At 47.6% G+C, this 21,700-nt stretch overlaps 1 protein-coding gene across 6 annotated transcripts in view; it reads right to left on the bottom strand.

The window, feature by feature from the left end:
• The window catches only part of LOC133126141 (receptor-type tyrosine-protein phosphatase S-like), a 203,848-nt gene that overhangs the window by 53,373 nt on the left and 128,775 nt on the right, over positions 1-21,700 (bottom strand). For 3 of the 6 annotated variants that reach the window (XM_061237992.1, XM_061237996.1, XM_061237993.1), the window contains exons 11-14: positions 20,319-20,463; positions 11,340-11,648; positions 7,618-7,811; positions 3,895-4,012 (exon numbers count right to left, since the gene is read on the bottom strand). In XM_061237992.1, coding sequence (XP_061093976.1) covers positions 3,895-4,012; positions 7,618-7,811; positions 11,340-11,648; positions 20,319-20,463 — 766 coding nt within the window. Of the gene's footprint in view, positions 1-3,894; positions 4,013-5,750; positions 5,778-7,617; positions 7,812-11,339; positions 11,649-20,318; positions 20,464-21,700 lie in introns of all 6 variants that reach the window. The other 3 variants (XM_061237994.1, XM_061237997.1, XM_061237991.1) reach the window with 2 other exon arrangements.

The following is a 21,700-nucleotide window of genomic DNA, read 5'->3' as shown; positions in this document are numbered from 1 at the left end:
CCCTTGACCAAGGTATTGGCCTCAGAACTGGACTTTGTCCCTAGGTGCTGCACTGCGGCTGCTCGCTGCTCCTAAGTATCTAGGATGGGTCAAATACAGAGGACAAATTACCCCGCAGGGGTTCAATAAAGTGTATCTTGCCTTATCTTATCTTAAATTATGCCCTTAGTCCAGATCCTAGCCTCATCCATTATGTGATAAGATACGAAACTCCCTATTCTCCTACTCTGAGATACAGACACTGATCTAGGTTCAGCTTTATCCGTTAGCTCATAACTAACGCAGGTAGGATCTGGGCCGGGGCTAGCTGACCCTGGATCAGCTGAGAGGCTTCATGAATACAGTGCTCAGGCTGTTAATGAAAGGGAGGAAGGGGGACTGGCGCCGGGTCCTCGGGTGGTGGGGGGGGGGGGTCATCAAATGAAGGTGACTGAGGGGACGCAGTGCAATCTGGCCCCCCCACCCCCCCACCCAAGCCCAGGCTCCCGCAATCCCTCTCCCCAGGGACCTGGGCACGTTTCCCATCAGCCCCGGCTTTAATGGCCGCTGTTGACACACTCAGCTCCTGATTGAGAAGGGATTGGGTTTCTCACTCATTTCCTCCCTCTCCCTCACTCACACACACACACACACACTCTCTGTCACACACACTCACTCTCTGTCTCTCTCTCGTTCTCTCTCACACACTCATGCACACGCACAGAAATGCAGAAACACTCTCTCACACAATCAGACTTTCTTACACACACTCACACATACACCCCCCCTCCCTCTTTCTCTCTGTCTGGCTCCTAATTCTCTATTGGTCTGTCTACCCTTGTCCCAAACTAGAAATGGGAGGTGGGGGGCAGACAGTGAGAGAGGTTAAAAGAGACAGGGAAACAGAAAGGAACAGAGGGAGAGACAGAAAAAGAGGGACAGGGAGAAAGAGGGAAAACAGAGGTGCCCTGCTTGTCACACGGAGGGATAACCTTCAGGACCGCGGTGATTAAGCTACAGCAGCTCCTAACAGAGAGTCTGAGGGGATGTAAAGCCCCCCCTCCACCCGACTCCCCCCCCCCCCTCGCCGAAAGTGCTCCGCGGCACTGTACTCAGAATTAATACCCGCGGAGAGGGGGCACAACCCGCCAAACGGAGGAGGGCAAATCTGATTGAAAACGCTTTTTCTGCGCACCTAATTTAGCAGACTGAGGTCAGACCGACCCCACCTCACACGCGCACACTGAGAGGGAGGCACTTAGCATTTCAGAACCAAGGTCTGACAAACACCGTCGCTCTCGAACAAACCCGCCAACGAACCTCACACCCCCCCCGCGCCATAGCTGCTCCCACCCGCCATGACTAAAAAATGTGATTTCACGCGATTGCATGGGATTCGAAAAATTCCCTCTTTAAGGAAAAATAACCTTGGTAGGAGACTGCCCCCGTGTCCATTATGAAATGACGCCCTTGTTCTTCATAAAAAAGGAAAACTGCAATTATCCCGTAACCTTGCTTTCTAAAACCACTGACCCTGCCCAGAGGCCTACAGAGTACTAAGTGACTGCATTCACAAAGTCACCTGCTAAGTACTAAGTGAATGCCTTCACAAAGTCAACTGCCCCAAGGGGGCTCAAAATCTCTCACCACGATTCATCAGGAAGGAATTTTCCGGAAAAATCCCCCTCGCAATAACTGTCTGTAAGATCCGTAACAAAAAATAAGGTACTAGGCAACCGCAACTTCTAAAAACCAGTTTTTTCATCTTCCAACTGAAGAGGGATCAATAAAATGCTACATTGTGTGTAATATGGAACTAGGGAAATATGTGATTAGAATGTTCTTAAAGGGGCAGTTCACCCAAATTGTATGTTTAAGGAGTACTATCTAACCATCAATAGGAAGTGAATCATTTTTGGGGATTTGAAGATTTTTTTGGACACAGTTCACCATGATATAACGGACCACTTCGGGCCTCATCTTTCATACTCATCAATGCGCCGGCAATTTACAGGAGAAAAACTGAACAGGAACGTCTCCTTCCAAATCTACCGACACAGTTACTTGCGGACATCAACATCAGTGCACATTGGATGGAGAACTAGTTAACCGTCCGTGCAAGCACACGCAAGTTTCCGCCGAAGATAAACAGTTTGGCAAGTTACTGATCAAAACTATGTGACAGTTTGCCCGAGCACGTCGGCCCAGAATACTGCTGTGCTTAACATGCAGTGGGGCGCTCCACACCAAAGAGAGTGAGAGAGAGAGAGAGAGAGAGAGAGAGAGAGAGAGAGTGAGAGTGAGAGTGAGAGTGAGAGTGAGAGTGAGAGTGAGAGTGAGATTGAGAGTGGGAGAGGGAGAGGGAGAGGGAGAGGGAGAGGGAGAGAGAGAGAGAGAGAGAGAGAGAGAGAGGAACCCGCCTCCTTATCAGCGTTAGAAGGCGTCAGCTTAACTTGTCTGACATCGCTACGTCTGGTGAAACGAAGCGTGAAGACCATGGCGAGCGATCGCTGAAGACCCCGTGGTGAAGCGCACACCGCCACTGTCACATGACAGGTCAGGGAGCTCTCTACCTGCGGCAGGGCCACGGTTTAGAGTCCAGCTGAAATGGAGGTTAGAGCAGCACTAGCTTCCGTGATATGTCGTGTATACGAGAGCGAAACTAAAACTTTGGGGGGGGGGGGATTTTCAGAGTGCGGGGGAGTCGATTTGACTGGCATCAAATGAGGAGGGGGAAGCAGAGCCGTAGCCTGTGGCTCTGGGGGCAGAACGCTGTGGAGGATAACAGACGACGTGAGCGAGCGAGAGGTTGCAGGCTCCATTCCCGAGTTAATGTGGACCGCTCCTGTTCTGAAGCTACTGCTCGATGCTTACGTGTTCGTGCCTGGTCCACTACACTGCATTCCTTCCTCTGCACGCTCCTGTGCTTGTGTAATTGTCCTGAACTGAACTGAGCAGAGCTGAACACGCTTTATTAGCCCCCACAGGGGACAGCCACGCCACCATCTGCCACATAGCTGGGCGCACAGGTGTATGGGTAGGACACTGCGCTCTCCAGACATCGGACATTATCATCACGTCCTGGAGCTACCTGCTGTTGGACTGCTCCCCTGTCGTTACCATGGATATCGTGCAGTAGGAACACACCCCGGTTGTTACCGCGGCTACCGTGCAGTTTGGCTGCTCCCCTATTGTTACCATGGCTACCGTGCAGAAGGGCTGCACCCCTGCCGTTACTGTGGCTACCGTGCAGCAGGGCTGTACCCCTATCATTACCATGGCTACCGTGCAGCAGGGCTGCACCCCTGTCTTTACCATGGCTACCGTGCAGCAGGGCTGCACCCCTGTCTTTACCTTGGTTACCGTGCAGTAGGGCTGCACCCCTGTCTTTACCTTGGTTACCGTGCAGCAGGGCTGCACCCCTATCATTACCATGGCTACCGTGCAGCAGGGCTGCACCCCTATCATTACCATGGCTACCGTGCAGCAGGGCTGCACCCCTATCATTACCATGGCTACCGTGCAGTAGGGATGCACCCCTATCATTCCCTTGGTTACCATGCAGTAGGGATGCACTGCATGTCTTTACCACGGATACGGTGTAGTAGGCCTGTACCCCTGTCGTTACGGTGCAGTAGGGCTTTTTACTAGTAAATTACCCCGTCATTACCATGGCGACCTTGCAATAGGGATGCACCCCTGTTGTTACCATGGTTACCATGCAGTAGGGCTTCACCCAGTCATTACTGCAGTAGAACTGCAACTTCGTCGTTAGCGCCGTCCTGCTGCTCCCATTATAACACTGGAAAGGCCCGCGGGTTAGCCTGGTTAGCGGGCTAGCCTGCGCCGAATGCTAATGAAGGCCCACGCCGCGCTCCTAGCAGCGAACACACTGATGATGTCATTAGTACTAACCTGCTCCCTTGGTGACCACCAGTTTGGGCTTGCTCCGAGCTCCGTCTCCCTTAGTGGTGTACGCTGCCACAGTGATGGAGTAGGTTGTGTCAGGCTGCAAGCCCCCTATGATCATCTCCTGTAGTCACACACACACACAAGAGAGAAGAGCAATCAGACACCATTCTACACACCATGGCCCAACTCTTCCTGCTCGCCTGTGTGGTCATGCATTCGGTTAACCCCTTTGAATCATAACTGCCAGCCAGGGATTGCACATGAAAATGAACTCAGTGGCTTAATTCTAGTCTTGTAAACTGTTAACAGTCCATGTGAAGTTCAATGAAATCACCAATAAATAAAATAAACTTTTTTTTGTTTACTGTACACTCTTTATTTTAACATGAATTTTGAGGACCTCAGGGTTTCAATATTTGTCCTTTGTCATCATTATAATTTCATAAAACACGAGAGCACATTAATGAATGCTCGAGCAGTCCTCACGAATTAATCAACCGACCAATTCATTTACACTTACTGGCTAGTAATTTACCAGTGCACAATTTCGCAGCGCTTTATGTCGACGGGATCACGTGATGGCAGCTTGAGGTAAACACACGCACGACCCTACAGGCTAAGTAGCTCTCAGAAGAGACGGGGTCACGTTTGTGTTTGCAGAAATATCCGAGGGGAGTTGACAAGGGTTGCCATGAACTACATTTCAGCACAATCACTTCAGGTTCGGAAATTCACTTAATGAGCTGAAATAAAAAATGTCTCCAAGAGGATTTTTCCATTTTAATAAACTCAATTTCCTGAACTGACTGGATTGAAATGGAGCTACCCCCCCCCCCCCCACCACCACCCCCCAAAAGGCTGGCTGAAAACACGCTCCATGCATCCTTCACCCTGATCATGCGTGCGTCACGCGTGTGCGAGTGGAATGTGGAAAATTCCCAGGGGGGCAGGATCACACACTACTCCATAACAACAACAACAAAAATATATGACATAATCTAATGCACCCGGCAGCAAGCAAGCAAACACCATTTCCATCACAGTTGCCCATATTTGGGGAGAAACGGTCTTAATAAATTCCAAACCCCAAAAGGCAGTAATGTTGTTAAAAATAATAATAGTAATAATAATAATAATAATAATAATAATAATTCTCCAGGGTCATGCTTGTTGTGCGTGGAGAGTTCTCTCGAGAGGGTCCCACTGCACACTGGCACACGACACACGGCAGAGTAGACGCACTCCACGGTAGGTATTGCATCACCCATAACCCTTTTAGCTGTGAGATCACAAATATGAGATCAGAACGTCCTTAACTGAACATTCTAATCACGTATATGTCATTAGAATGTTCTTAACTGAACGTTCTAATGCTGATCCTCAATCACTGCTCGTAACTGAAAGCAACGGAGTTCTGGAACACTGACATAGAAGTTTGAATAAAAGGGAAATTCTAAAAAAAACTTTCAAATCTTCAGAGGATTAACTGACTTCTCCTCAGCTGGGTTCACTGTCTGCTGCGAGCACTTGGCGAGAAATGAAGGCATTTCTTAGCACACTGCTAGCATAGCATCAGTAGGCTCAACATGTTTATTCGGAGCCGGGAACTCATTACAGGACTCCGTTTAAAAAATCAAAAGACGGGGCATAAACCACGCGGCGTGTGGCTGCGCGTCCTAACGCTAATTGGCGGAGAAATGGGAACCGGAGCCGGGATAACGAGCGGGAGCGCCGTTTGGATGCCAACCCCGGGGAAGCGGCTCGTTTGGGGCACTGGGGATGAGGAGGCGGGGGACGGGGTGATGCAATACCCGGCGCGGGTGACGTCGCGGCTGCTACTGAGCACGCTCCATACTCACGTATTCGGCCGTATCGTCCATTTCCCACTGAACCCCCCGAGTGGGGGGCGAAGCGATAGAGGAGGAGGAGGAGGAGAAGGAGAGGAGGGAAAGAGAGTGAGACACGAGAGAGACTTCGAGACCAGGGAAGGGGGGAGGGACGCTAAAAGAAACGAGCTTGCCCGTGTCCGATTCAGTGCACTCCACTACTATTCAGTATACGTTATTCAGTATACATTACTAAGTTACATACAAGTTGTATGCCGCTTGTATACTCAATAATAGGCAAGTGTGCTGATTTGGACACGGCCCTAGAGAAGGTCAGGGAGTTACAAGGAAGTGAAAAAAAAGAGTTGTTATTTGTGAGTGGTCTGAACAAGGACATCCTATTGGCCAATCGAAATATCACATTTACATATAAGCCTTTCACTGATATTCATACCCAGTGTGACTTACAGTATAAAAGTGCATACATGAATGTTGCATACAGGTTTTAGCATAACCAAAATATGTTATGCTAAGCAGGAAACTGCAGAACACGCGTGAGGTCTCTGTGGGTTGCATGTCAGATTATGTGCTTACCGCGATTACTCCCCCCTACTCTTCCTGCAGTGCTTTCATGATAATCGCGAGCGTCATATCCAGCAAAAATCACCATAAACGCACATAATTCATGCCTCCTCTAGGCTGTCTGGGTCTATGGATAGCACCATTGTAAATAATAAACAAGGCATCCGCCAGGACGGAACGGTGGAATCGCATGCAAATGCAAACGGCTCGTAAATTAGCGACGCGTGTAAATGAGGCTCTTCCGCCTTTGCGTCACTCCCCGTTCGATCCCGGTCCCCGCGAGATAACGTCTGACACTTCCACGATCGCGCGTCGAAGAACGGTTGTATTTCTCCGTCTGTTCCCCCAACTACCCCCCCCCCCTCAGCCCTGTCGTTTTGTGGAAATAAACATCTCAAAATCAGCAGCAGCGGTAGCCTCGTTTGTACGCCGAGACGTTACGGGGAAACACTTTCATATCAATTTCGGATTTATTTCATCCCCGGCCCTCCGTGGGACGCCTCTCCCGACACTGCGCTTTACGCTGTTTTCTGATACCGCCATTTTCATCAACCTCCGCCGGAGTTATCAGCGACGGGGTCCTCCTGCCGTCTCGGCGCCTCGCTACGCCGCGTTTGGCTCCGGCAGCGGGCCGCGGGAGGCAGACGAGAGGGGCCGCTGACCCACATTGAGCATCCGGAGAGCGAGGAAACAGCCCAGAAATTTGGGTAATAACGCCGCGCCTTCTTAAATAAGCTCCGGCGGCGGGCGACCGCCTCCGTAATGCGAGGTTCTGCGCTTTCGCGGAGCGGGCCGGTCGAAAGGCCAACTCCGACCGAAGATTCAGATTTAATCTTTCTGCAATCTGCGCGTTTGACTTGTTTGTGGTATTGCTCTAAGTGTGTTTCGCAACAGAGTCCGTAATTTTGGGAAACAAGTTAGGGTGGAGATAGAAGATGCACGGATAGCCGCTTTTGCAGTGTATTTTATCTCCATGATTGTGATTCTGTATTGAGTTAGTTATGTGGAAATCCTGGAGAGCCACAGGGCCTTTAGGCGATTATGGTTTCCTTTCGATCAGCAGCCTGGAAACAAGGTGTCTGGACTCTTTAGCCAATCGGTGACTGAAATGACACTTTACCTACCAAACTTGAAACATGGACTGAAATAAAAAGAGGAGTTCCGGGTTTTACTCAGCGCAATTATCCAGCTAACTCACTAATCCTGCTTTGTGGAACAGGGCCCAGAAGACCCTGTGGTTTTGAGAAGGCTGTGTTAAGTCCAGGTGGGTATCTGAACACAGGTGTGGCAGGTGAAGAGGAAGAGGGGCGGGGCTCACCTGCGCGTCGGCGAGCATGACGTCCTTTATCAGGGGCATTCCGCGCGACTCGCCGTTCTCCACGCGCACGTAGTGCACCTGGTAACCGCGGATCTGCCCGTGCTGTCGCCCCGGCAACAACGAGCGCCACATCACCTTGAGGGCCGTGGAGTTTAGGACCTCCACTTCCACCCTGCGGGGAGGGGCCCCCGGCACTGTGGGGGGGGGGGGGGGGGGGAGAGGATGTTACACAGGTGTGCGCAAACATCTCACACACACATACACACACACTTACGCACACACATGCACACATGTCTGTTCCATTTCAATTCAGTCAATTCATGAAATTCATTGAAATTCAACAAAAAAATAAAACTATTTGTGATTTTACGATTAATGAACTGAATTGCAGTTGATTTTCTGAATTGACCCTAACCCTGACCCTAACCACATTTTGCATGCGCACAAACACGCACTCTAACTCGGGATGCTCGGATCTCTAGAGCAGGGGTGCACAACAAGGATTTTCGTTTCAGGATTTTGTGCCAATTTCTGCTCTTATTACTTAATTGACTCAGTCATATCCTATCGGACATGTGTAGGAGTACCGGCTACAGCTGCAGACCGCAAGTGTATCCTAATGAGTTTACTGTGCTCAAGTACAGGATTGATCCAGGGTAATTTATAGAGCTGTCAGCAGATTAGAAACAAGGCAATTGGTTGGAACAAAAAGCAGCACGCAGCAGGCCCTCGAGGACAGGAGTTTTACACCTCTGCTCTAGAGACTCCAGCCCTGGAGTTTTTGTGGTTTCCTTTCAATCAGCGACTCAACTCAGTCCTTGGAGAAATGAGGTGTGGGGACACTGTAGCCCATCAGTGACTTCAATTAAGAGAGGAGGGAAGTAATGAACGAAATCAGTAGGTGAAGTGATTGGCTGGAATGAAACCCTGCATACTCTTGGCCCTCCATGGAACATGATTGGCCACCATTGGATTAGACTGTCCACCAGGTCAGGCTCATGAAAAGAAACGCTGTGGTCCTGACAAGTGAGGAGAGCTTCCCAATCACTTCCCAATCACTTATTTTTCACCTCCTAATTTCTTTCCTGGCTCCTCTGCCCACCGGGAGAGGCAAGAAAAAGAGGCAAGAAAAGTGAAGACAGGGAATTCAAGAAAGGCAATTAGGCAAATGGAACGTCCTAGCTCCTTCAAGCATCAGTTCAAAGCCACATCAGTTGCAGACGTGGCATACGCGTGGCAGAACGGGAGAGGTGGATCCACAGGTCAATCATTTTATAGTATATTGTGGATTCCAAATAAATACTTTTGCAAAGGATGCAACTCATGTTTCCTTGCTCAAGGAAAGTTTGGGAGCCTCCTGACTTCTAGCTTCTAGTTCTTCGAAGGAACATTTAACGGGCTGGAGTTTCCTGAAACATGGCCGACCATTTCTGACGATTTCTGGGTCAGGCAAAGAGCGAGGAGATAGGAGGTGAAAATAAGAAATTGGAAAGAGCCCATTGTCCTCACAAGAGGAGACACGCGGACATCAACGGCCAATCATGAGATGAATAAAGCCGTGCTTTCCGGCCCAGCTCCAGAACTGTTACTGCTGGTTTGGCTGTTCTGAAAGAATTAGGCTTAATTGAGCCGGATTTTGACAAGCACCTGACAGCTGCCTGCTACTGTCCCTTAGAATGAGAAACACTGTAATTATCTCCCTTTATCCATCCCATTTTAGTTATTATCAAGCCAGTAATTTGCCTTAGAGATTTATGTATTTAAATGACCAGAAATAAGCTGGGATACTGTTACCTAACAGAAACACAATTAATTAAAGTTCAAATAAAGTAAAATAACCAGCCCTCACACATATTATGAACATAAATCATGACACACCCAAAACACTTTGCCACAGAGCACAATTCTCAGCATTCCCTGAACACTTTCCCTAAGTAGCGATGGGAACCCTGATGTGAACAAGACATTGTGCTTTACTGTTGAGAGAGTGAAACCACAAAAACAATTTGATTGGCTCAAGCGAGTCAATGATTGCGAGATCGATATAGCTCCACCAATCCCAGTGGTCCATGAAACCGCACTCTGCCATGACTGGTCCTAAGTGGTAGGTCATTAAACAGGAAGTAGTCCTGGGAGGGGAGGTTTCATGAAGACTGTGATAGGTAGGTGTGTGTGTGTGTGTGTGTGTGTGTGTGTGTGTGGGTGCGTGTGTGTATGTGTGTGTGTGTATATGTGTGAGTATGTGCGTGTATGTGAGTGTGTCTATGTGTGTGTGTGTATGTGCCTGTGTGTGTGTGAGTGCATGTGTATGTGTGTGCCTGCGTGTGTGTGTGCCTGTGTGTGTGTGCAGGAGTGCAGCCCAGGCCTACATTATAAGGCAGGGATGGGAAATCCCATCCCTCCTGGGCCAGTGTGTATGCAGGCTTTCTTTGTCACTGATTACACGGGCCAAATTAGCTCATTAAATGAAAAAATGTATGGCGGTTTAACCACAGATTAGACCACAATAAGATGTTTCATGTTGGGACACAGTCACAGTCTTCAACTGCCATTCATGGACTAATGAAGAAATGCAGCTAAGATATCAATTACTACACATTTGAGCTAATTACAAAATTAAGATCAGTCGTTGGCGTGAAATCCGGAAACAGATGCGGCCCCGTTATACGGTCATAATCGGCACCCCCCAATCCCCCACCCCCCCACGTACGGCCCTTGCCCAGAGGAGATCTTCCAGTGACAGCGGTTCCACCTCCCCTCTGCTTCAACCCTCCACTCTACGGTACTGACACCGAGTTTTAGCGAGAGCTGTCAGCCACTCAACCACGACCGCTCGACCACGTTTTGGCAGACAGGTAGGCCTGCCCTTGATGGAACTGCCTACAGGTGTGCAGCTGTACGACAGTCAGTAGTGAAGGTGCTTTTGACCGGTTGTTAGATTTTTCTTTTCGAATCCCTCCTTCGTTCTGACCTGTCAATTTTCCATCCTTTCTCAAGAGAGGACTGCTGGAGCCTTTCTGTTTGTGTGTGTGTGTGTGTGTGTGTGTGTGTGTGCTGTATGTGTGTGTACCCACTAAGGTGGCTGTCATTTCCATTTCAATTCACTCAGTAAAAAAACCATACTGAGTATTTTTTTCTTTACATTTCAGCTCCAGATATAATTGTTTTTTTCTTCCCCCCACCAGCCATCCAGTCCCACTAACCCCCAATTACCATCCCTACAACACTGGACGTTACACTGAAAGACAGCCATTCCCAAAAATGTTCAGCCTGTGGACCGGCAATCCTGATACTCAAAGTCTCAGGAACCAGCACACTTTATAAGGCCAACAGCATCATTATGACTGTAAATGCTGGGGACCGGCAGCCACGCTGCTAGAGACCAGCATGGTTTGCAAGCCATGGCCTTTTCAAGACTAGGTATTATATTCTAAGTCAGTGTTCCAGACCTCCACTGCTTCCAATCACCAGTAGAAATTATTACGTCAGCATTAGAATGTTCACCTAGAATGTTCACCTAAGAACATTCTAATTGCATATTTGTGATTAGATTGTTCACTTAAGAACATTCTAATTGCATATTTGTGACTAGAATGTTCACTTAAGAACATTCTAATTGCATATGTGACTAGAATGTTCACTTAAGAACATTCTAATCACTATTTGTGCCATCACACCTGAAAGGGTTTAAAGAAAACAGAGGAAAGAAGAACATTAAGTACCATCCTCGTCGGTCCGGCACAGCAGGGGCTGGCTCTGGGGACCCGTCCCTTTGCTAGTGGAGGCGGCCACGCTGACGCGGTACTGGGTCCACTTCTCCAGCCCCTGCAGGAGGAGGGTGCCAGAGGAGGGGGGCAGGGCGGGCTCCTCCATGGGTTCGGCGCTGGCCGAGGCTCCCTCCACCCAGTAGCGCACTACGTACCCCGCCAGGGCGCCATTCATGCCCTCCTCAGGCGGGGGGCGCCAACTTACCAGCAAGGTGGTGGAGCTGGAGCTGCTGCACTTAATTTCTTGAGGGGGGGCGGAAGGCTCTGGTCAGGCAAGGGGGAGGGAGGGCAGGAGGAATGGGGGGAGGCGGAGGGGAAGGGGGGAGGGGGGGAGGAAGGGAGAAAGGGGTGAAAAACAAACAAAAAAGATGGGAGAGATAAAGAAAACGAAAAGGAAACTAAAGCTTAAACAAAAGGAACAAAATTTAAACAAAGCCAAGGGAGAGGGAAACAATAACGACTAAATAAAGATTTGACTCGCGGGGACGAACGCAAATTAAAAGTGAAAGGGGAACGGTGAACGGCGGAAAGTAATTAAAAGCGAGATGCGGAAAGCCATGACGAAGCAAAATGGGGCCCTTTTCGCCTAAATCACAGGTAGGGGACAGCGTCGATGCTGTTTATTTCTAGTAGCAGGAGAGCTGACCCTTGACCCCAGAGAAAAGAGTCTAATTAAAGACAAGCACACGCCGTGAATTAAATATGAGAGTTTTTTGGCTTGTGCCCCTCAATTCTTGCTTGCCACAGCCCAATTATCGATTTAGGGCTAAAAGCCAAGAGCAAGCAGCCTGTGATAGCAGAATAATCCACCCCCACCCGCCCCTGGGCTCTGACACTCCAGCCCCTTTTCAGTAGAAGGGGGGGTTTGAAATTTACACAACTTTATTTGTAATTGTTTAAAAGCCACTCGACACTGTGCCCTTCTACCATGACATATTAAAACCCACATATCTGTGAACTCCTGAATCAATATGAAAGTCTCATTTCAATCCAGTGAGTGTTTTTCACGACTGGCTGTGCGCCGTGCGATAAAACAGCCCACTTCCCTCCGCGAGCTCTGCATTTAAAAGGGCTAAGTGCGTATAAACGTGACTCCTTTCTTAATTAAAATACAAAGCAGCCTCTTTGTGCCGCAGAGGTTGGGAATAGCGGGTGTGATGCCAATTATTTGGAGTCGCATTCGTTTAAATATTAAGATATTTCCACACAAGTTCATCTGACACTTTTTAATTTGCCCCGGGTCATATTATTATTATTATATTACTATTATTATTATGAAAATGGTTAACCAAAAAAGCAACAAAGAGTGCATTCCATGGAGGCTAATGAAAGGCAAAATGTTATTTAAATCAACCTGTAACAACAAATTTGATGAGTTTTTATTTCAAAAACAACAGAATGTGTTCAGGGGTATGAAAAAAACCAAAAGGGGGATTGTAGGGATTGTAAACTTCAAGTGAAAGAAAGAAAAACGTTAGGTAAAAATGACAACTCATAGCTGGTAACGCAAATAACTGGGCTATCGATAAGGACGTAAAAAATACAAAAAAACCAAGAAGAAGAGCAATAACATTAAAAAAAAACACAGGCACCGTCATTTATACGTACCTGGGTTTCCTTCAAATACTAACAGTTAGACTTTCTTACCACCAGCACCTGAGCAGAGGAGATGACCCCCTGCGTCGGTGGGTTCGAACCCTCGCCTCCTCTCCGTGGAACAGCCCAAATTGGGACTACGATGCTAGCCAAATCCAAAACTTGGTCCCTCCCGACACTCACCCTCTCGAGGGCAGTGGTGGTTAAACAAAATTGCCGCCGTTTGGAACACTACTCTCTGTGCTTCCTCACGGGCCCGGGAGGAGAGGGTTGACCCTGGTGCTTAAATTCAGACTGCACTCTACAGATGCACTCTCGAGCCTGAGGGTCCACAGGTGTGAGAAAGGGGAACCGTTTCGGAAAGCCCCGCCCCTTTGCCTGATTTCCCGTCTGCCTGAACGCGGGATGTATTCGGGAAGGCAATGTTTTCGATGAAGAATCCCATTTCATTTGAACATTTAAGTATTTCAGAAGATGTTCTTATCCACAGTTACTTAAGACATGGCTTACTCCCTCCCTTGCATACAATCTATTTACATATATGGATATTCTACGGGAGTGATTCACAGTCATGTTTTCCCAAGGCAGTGCCACAAGTACACAAGGAATTTAACTTGTAACCTCTGAATTGCTAGCCACCTTTCCCTTATTTGACTACACCACCACTTGCGAGCGATGGATACTTTGTGGCGAAAACACGAGTCCTCTCAGACAGGCTGGCTCCTCTCAAATGTAGCTGAGGCAGGAGGAGAGCGTTTGTGCATTTATTAAGAAGAGCATGTTTTTTTTAAATGTTCTAGCCAATGGTTTAGAATGTTCAGTTAAGAACGTTCTAGTCACTTTTGGAAGGTTGGGTTGGTTTCTTCAAATGTCGGTCTGTGTTCTAGAACTCTTTTAGTTACCAGTAGTCATTGTTAAATCAGCATTAGAATATTCAGTCAAGAACATTACAGTCACGTATTTGTGACCGCACGCTTTAAAGGGTTGAGAGTCAGTGTGGCGATCCAGCCAGAGCCACACCGAAGAAAACACACGGTCTGACTTCCTTAAAGCCGCGGCTGGTTATTAACACAGGCCGCATCGCTGAGTCACATGCTTCACGGAGACGGAGCCAAAACTCCGAACCTTCACCGCAGCGGCTGGCATTATTTACTCCCTCTTTTATTTCCTACTCGTTTTCATTTCACTTCATGTAATCCATTTCCAGAAGATTATTATGCTTTTTTTTCCCCGTCTTCTTCAAAATCTTAGTGTCAGGATCGATTTTCTGCCTCTTCCAGGCGGTGGAGTGTGAGATCAGACGGCGACTGAGCCATCCCTCAAAAACGCCCCTCAATCCTCGACACCGTCCCCCCCTCTCTAATCCTCCGCCTCTCAGCGGCCGCCACTTCAAGCGCTACAGATTTCAGACACACCTGGCGGAAAACGACGGCGGATTAAACCTCGTTCCCTCTGATGGCCCCTGTTTTTCCGCGACCACCAATCAGATGAAAGCGAGGCTTGAGAAGAAGGAAACGTCGTTGGTTCATCGTCAGCCATTTGGTGTTTATCCGGCTCGCCTCAATCGACATTTACGTCGGATTCCCCGTTCTTTTTCCAGTGTGTGTACAGATGTTTACTCTCAATCCTGATATTGGCAGGCCCGGCCACGTGGTTTTCAACGATTACGGAATCACCAAACCCCTGCCAAATGACTCCACTAATACGAATATTCCAATACATCTACAAACCCACAGCAATTACACTAAGTGGGGGGCTAAACTGCTTGTTTGGCTAAATGCAGGGGATTTGAGAGGAATCTGCCACTTTAATTTGAGAGATAACACTCCACCGGTCGCTGGCAGCTTCCAGGTATAATCTAAATGTGTAACAAAGCCTGACGAGAGGGAGCTCTCCACACCGCTCATCGGCAAAGCGTGAAATGAATTAAATGCTATGAAATAGGATTCTTATCTGCGGCTTCCCAACCCCCCACGCCCCCCTCCCTGTTGGACCCTGACCTACCCAGCTCTCCTGGGAGATCCTCCGCTGGAGGACTCCGGGTCCTGGCTCTCTCTCTCCGTGTGGACTCTCAGGCTCGAACGTCCAATTGTCTGTATGTCCGTACGAGGGCTCGGACTGTCTCAACCTTCGTCTCACTGGGCGGGCCCATTTCCCAGAAGGCTCTGTGGCGATGGGGAGGCGCCCCCCCCAAGGCCCCCACCTGACCAGAGCGGGAGTGTCTATCTCTCCTTCCCCCCTGTTACCACGGAGAGTGGTTTCCGCTGGCTACCGCTGTGCGGAGCAGCAAGCTAAACTAAGCTGCTTCAACTGCTCACCTGGGTGTTTTGTTTTTTAGGGGGAGCTGCTATCCCAGCATGCAGTCTGATGTAGAAGGGGAATGATGTAACCATTTCTGTACTGAGATCACGTGACTGAAAGGGGGCGGGTGCCGCAGGGGTTGATGGGGGAAGGAGAGTACTCCGCTGTCCACACAGCAGCTCTTGGCTGTGATTGGCTCTGGTCCTCGGTGGGCGGGGGGAGTCCCCATGACAACAGCCCTTAAGTAAGGCCGCACTGATCGCATAAATAAATGAATAATAATAAAAATAAAAGCACTGGGTCAACAGCCTGAGGGATACTCATACCAGAAATAATAAGCACTGACTGAGAAGAGAGGGAAAAAACAAACAAAAAACTCATGTTTTAGTTTCCTCATTCACAATGAAGTCCAGACTGCCAAGCTCGGTCAGGAGTTCGGTTTACCGTCTCACGCTCCGACTACACTCATTGCGACGCGCTCTCCTGAATGACGCTTCAGCCTTTTAACGCCCGCCTCACGTTTGCGTTTCGATTTGTCTCCGAGTGTCTGGGGAGAGCGAGGGGTAAACGCACCTCGCTCAGTGATGGCGCGGCGATTCCTCAGAGGGCGGCAATCCCAAAATTCCCCGTGTGTATGTAATGAAGGTTTCCGCCGGCGCTAGGGTTGCAGTAATTGGACTGTGAGCAACGGGGAGAGGAAGAGGACAGCCGGGTTTTATGTCTGTACAAGACAACCCACCACCGCGGTGGCAAGCTAGCATTTTGTTTTTCTTTATTTATTGGGGTCAGTTTGTTTGTTTTCGGATGGGGCTCAGCAGCGAGATGCTGGGTTTCTGGCTGCGTCCCGCCTTTCCCGTCCAGCATGCCTCCATTAGTGTCAAACCGGGATGACTCTGTCTTCCTGCTAGCAGGTGCTTTGTGGGTAAAATATGCTTTCGCTACACGTCGCGAGCTGTAAAAAAAAAGAAAAAAAAGCTGCGCTCTGCTGTCGGCAGTCCGGTTCGGTCCCAGCTGTGAGGCAGGAACACGGGCGACTGTCTACGGGTATAATTTTAACGAGCCCCTGCTGTCCATGGGGCAGAAGAAGGGGGGGTGGGGGCTTGTTCCCTGTCGCAGACTTAAGAGAAGTTTCAGTTGACACAAACAACAAAGTTTGGTCGATTTTTGCGTCACAGGGACTTACTTGGGAGATGGAATTATGGGATACACAAGAAAGGCTAAATTGGCTAAATTGCTCCACACTTAAATCTGCTTATGACCTCAGTACTGTTTTTACAATGGGTCTCCATACTTTTTGAGTCCTTATTGGGTTTGCATGAGTCATTTGATTCTAAGGTATGAAATGGAAGGTCTTTTGTATGGCGAAATATAGCATAAACGCAGCAAAAAAGCAATTTAACTCGTAGTTGTTCACCGTTGCTTATGCGCAGTATCGTGAAATTGGACGCTTTCTCTGGCTTTTCTCAGAGAGGAACAGTAGTCTTACGTAACTACACATGCTCATGGCACCTCCCGACCTCTCGTACGACTAGGCTAAAGCAATATAGAAGCTGATAGTTGGATCTTTCTAATTCACTATCTTTGATGAAAGGTTAAAGGGGACCTTATTAGGGCAGTGATTGGGTAAAAAGGTGGTCGGGACCTGACCGTCTGGCAGACTGGACTTCCATTGCGAATCTGCTCGAGGGCTACAGTACCCGACACTTACCTCCCGGCGAATCCACAAGCTAACAATCTGTTTGTGCGCCGCGTACCCGGGCGCTTTGTTTAACCGACTGTTTTCTGACTGTCCCGAGTCTCAATGACTTTCCTGGCCTTCTGTTTTAACCCCTGCTTGAGGAGGGACTCGACCCCCCTCTCCCACACAAATGACGGCTAAATTCTCACAAAATGGTGGAGCAGGAGATAAAGAACCAGGAGGGAGTATGGGAGTCCCTCAAATCAACCAGAGGACAAAACAGCTTCCTGGAGATACTTACTTTTACTGTTAGTTTAATGGATTTAATATGGATTTCTTTTTTTGGAATAAGTGCTGTCTTGCTGTCGATGACTGTCACGTTAGAAATGACAGTCAGCAAACACCAGATACAAGCTGCTTCCTCAAGTGATGTGAGCCATAAGCATTTTCAAGAAAAACAAAAGCCCCCAAAATCCATAACAAAAAATATATTCAAAAACAACAACCCAAAAAAAAAAACGAAATTAACTTGAAAAATAAGATTAAATAACAGAGAAAAAAAGCCAGGTGACATCAAGCCATTCCAAAGAAAGTGATCTTTTGTTTCATTTCAGAGGGAGAAGGGGTGATGGGGAAAATGGACGGAGAGATAAAGAAAGAGTTAGAAAGAGAGGTATCCCCGCCGCATTCCGCTCCGCAGTTATTCCCATTGAGAGGAGACGGAGTAGAGAGAGAGAGAGCAAGAGAGAGAAGAGAGAGAAGAGAGAGATAGGCACACTCTGGGCGTGCAGGGGAATGTGTGGACTCACAGACAGCCGAACAGACAGATGAGACGGACGGATGGACGGATGGATGGATGGATGGACACACGCAGGTTGGGTCATGCCTGGTCTGGCAGTGATCAGGGATGCAGTGACACAAACACAACCCCCCCCCCTCCCCATTCCCATTTCCCCAATTCCCGGTTGACCTGGGACATGCATTAGATGCTCCAGACATCCTCCCTCAGACCTCCCTCCCCTCTCTCTTTTTTTCCTTTTTTCTTTTTCTACTGCTATAAGTCAGAGGAAAAGAAGGAGGAGCTTAATGACAGGTCCCTCCCCCCACCCTGGTTACAGCCAATGAGCTGCACTGGCAGAAACAGGAACGTGTTAAAGAGCCCTCCACCTGCCATGACCTTCCAATGCTCCCGCCCCCTTAGGTTACAACAAAAAGGTGATAAGAGCCCCAAAATCTGTGCGACAGAGGATACCACTCTCCCCCACTTCCTTTAAAAATCAGGACATTTTCTGTTTTCCTGCCACCATTAACTGTCAGTTATTTCAAATTTAGTTCTTATTATTCTATAACGAAATAACAGATCGTCATTGATAATTCATTGATAACCACATACCATTAATGAGCCCCATGTAAATGTCTATGTGGTGACACAGATCAAGATAATGAATTTACATCTCGAATAAAGCATTATCGTCCGGAAGTGTGAGCTAAGAACACGGCTCATAAGTTAGCTTCCATATGCCAATTCAAAAAGGTAAAAACTATAAGTGAGAGAGTCACAGTTCCAACAGCATTGACAGCCGAGGTGGAGTGCAGCTCGCTTTCACTTAATGCCAGGGGGCAAAAGCTTAAAATGGAGACTGGAAAAGATATTTGCAGATGGCTTTCATAAGAGTTGCGTATAAGGTAAGGTACCAGGTAAAAGTGATGGGCTGGACTATTTTTATGCAGAGAGCTTGAGGGTGCTCAACTGACATCAACGTCTACTCATCCAATCTGCACATTGGAACACATCTGTACATACATTTTCAACGTTCTCCAACAGCGGGATATTAATAACTCTGCTTCCGGCACCAAAGCAGAATTAAAAGGAGTCACTGGAGGAGATTTCGGCCGATGAAGTAGCCGTCCTGAACTTAGGCCCTGCGACCCTCCCCTTCACCCTCTCCAATACCCACAATCCTCCTGGGGTGTCGATGCAACGGAAAGTCATGGCAGTCCTCAAGGCAATAACATTGTGTGCATCTCACACAGTGTCACGAGAGAAAGAGAGAGTGTGTGCACTTGCTGCTGACAGAAATGTCAGAAATGAAGATAAATGAAATATAAACAAAAAAAATAAAAAAATAAACAAATAAAAATAAACAAACAAATCACTGCTCTTGTCTGAAAACAACCTATTGGCCTTTGTTTTCTCTGTACAGAATATATAATATCTGACACACTTGTGACACAGAAACGAAGGGGGAATACAACCAAACAGAAAGGGGTAAGAGTACGCATCTTCCCCTTACACACGGGTGCAGAGTTCAAATTCAATAAACTAAGCACATGACAGTCACAACATCACCTTTTCAACTTAAACTAACCCCCACCCCCTCCCCCCCTTTTCCTCCCAGAGACATAACACACGCTGTCAGCGCTGCTGGAAATGAAGAAAAATCAATTTTATTTGCAACATTAGTCATGTCGTTTCAGGTTAGTTAATCAGCAAACTGTAAACACAACCATGTCACAGCCTTATATCAACATGTCGTTCGCTTCTGCAGGAGAGGAGGTGTCAGGATGTTATTTTTGCGGATTGCAGGGATTCAATTCAAATCCCTCTTTCTATGGGAATGCCCTTAGCTTTTAGTTTTTTTTCTGCAAACAGCACTGATGTTTCTATTTTATGGGGAAGAACACGAGAGGCAGATATCTGGTCAGGAAACAAAGCTCTTGCAAACTCAAATTCCCATTGATACCACACACTGTTCCAAAAAAGACAAAACAAAACCTGGGGTCAGAACAGTTCATCAGTCCATTGTCCAATGTTTCTCTTTTAGCTTCAGTGCTAGTAGGTAGGCTAACACAGCGCTAGCATTTCACAGCAGTTTTTACATTTGCCATTTCTTCACTGTGGGCAGGGATAATAAAGTCGAGATAAGACAGATCTGATGCCCTCTTACCCCGCAGGCACCTCAGAAGTAAGTATCCACCAATCAACATCGGCTTTGCTCCATTTGTTGTTACCAATGTACCTTCTGATTGGTGGAGCTCTCCTCTGGGCTCTATTGAAAAGATGACTGCAGACTGTTGCTAAGGTGACGACACCAACGTTCCATCTCCGTTCTACTACCTTAGACAGGCGGCCATGTTCAACCCTGTGTGTACAAGTTGGTCTTTGAAGTCCCAGAGAGGTGGGGGTGAAGTAGCTGTAGTTTTCTGACCGGATCTCAGCTTTGAGTGGGGGGGGGGGGGGGGGGGGGGGATGCACAACCTAACACCTCTCTCCCTGCAGGCAACCATAACTCAACACTTACATCACTCACTCTTTCTAAGCCCAAACCAGGAAAGAAAGTAATCAAAAACAGACATACTGGCTTGCGCGGTGGTTTGTTGGATTTCGTTGGTAAAGGCGCCGAAGCCCTTCTTGGAAACGGCTGCCAGGGAGAAGTAGTACTCCGTGTTCGCTTTTAGGCCAGTCAACATGCAGGACGACGAGGGGGGGAAGGTTTTGGACATCTGTTCAGAGAGGGTAAGTAGCAAGGTCACAGTCACACTCCCCTTAGCTGGAAATGGCTGAATCGGATAGAATATGAAAGTATCGTTCTTAAAAAAAACATCTCAACATCTCAGACCAACTCACAGCTTGACATGGTTTAGCTGGTTGACCAGTTCAGACCAACTCACAGCCTGGCATGGTTTGACCAGCTCAAGCTATATTTTGAAACAGACAAGCTACCAGCGCAAGCTGGTTGACCAGCTCATACCCAGCTAGACCAGCTTAATGGCCAGCTTGACCTGCTCAATTTTCAAGCTGGTCAAGCTGGCACAGCTGGATTTTACAGCAGGATAATGAACTGTGTCAAAATGAACTGCCCCGATTTACACACGTCTGCTGGAGTCTGTCATACCCTTTGATGTTCAACACATTAATCTTCAATCCTGGAAAAACATGTCAGATCTGCTCATCCGATTTGTACGCCATATCATTTGTTGGCTGCCATTTTGATGGGCTGTCAAGTTTTTACTCAGTAACACTTAAGATTTCTTAACAGAACATCAAAATGATTGACTTGTCTGCCACTGTAGTTTTGGTCTGGACCGGTCTTAATGCTACCTGGAGAATGCTTAAAGAAAACATCGCACCTGATGTTCACAGTGCTCATTGAAGTGTACTTAAGCACACAGAGCGCATTATAAATATCCACCATTTTAAGGATAAAGGTTGTTGTTTTTCCATTTCTTTTATGATTACTGTGGCTCTGTTTGCTTTGACAAACACTACTTCATGCTTTTTTGATTTCATCAAATTCCAATATCGCAATGAGGCCTGAGCTGAATAATTTTTTGAAAACCTTTTACCCATTCAAGAAGTGAAACAACAAAAAAACATTTATTTTCCCCAACATTCAAAACAAAATACTTAATATGAATAAAGCAAGCTAATCGGATGTGAACAATCCCAAACAATGAGAAGTGCTTTATTTATAAGCTTTGGTGTGCATGTGGAGATGCTTGAAGACCATGTGAATAGTCAATACAGCAGTTCCCAACCCTGTTCCTGGAGATTTAACCCCTTGTAGGTCATTACAATAACCCTAACAAAGCACACCTCATTCAACAGTTAGAGCAGGGCTGCCCAACCCTGTTTCTGAGATACTACCATCCTGCATGTTTTGACTCTGGGAACACCTCATTCAACAGCTAGAGAGCTCACTGAGCTGCTAATTATTAGAATCTGGGTGGAAATCAGGGT

Source organism: Conger conger, chromosome 4 (genome assembly GCF_963514075.1).
Source record: "Conger conger chromosome 4, fConCon1.1, whole genome shotgun sequence".
NCBI lineage: Eukaryota > Metazoa > Chordata > Actinopteri > Anguilliformes > Congridae > Conger > Conger conger.
Note: the sequence above shows the minus strand (reverse complement) of the source record. Positions and strands in the feature narration are given on the sequence as shown.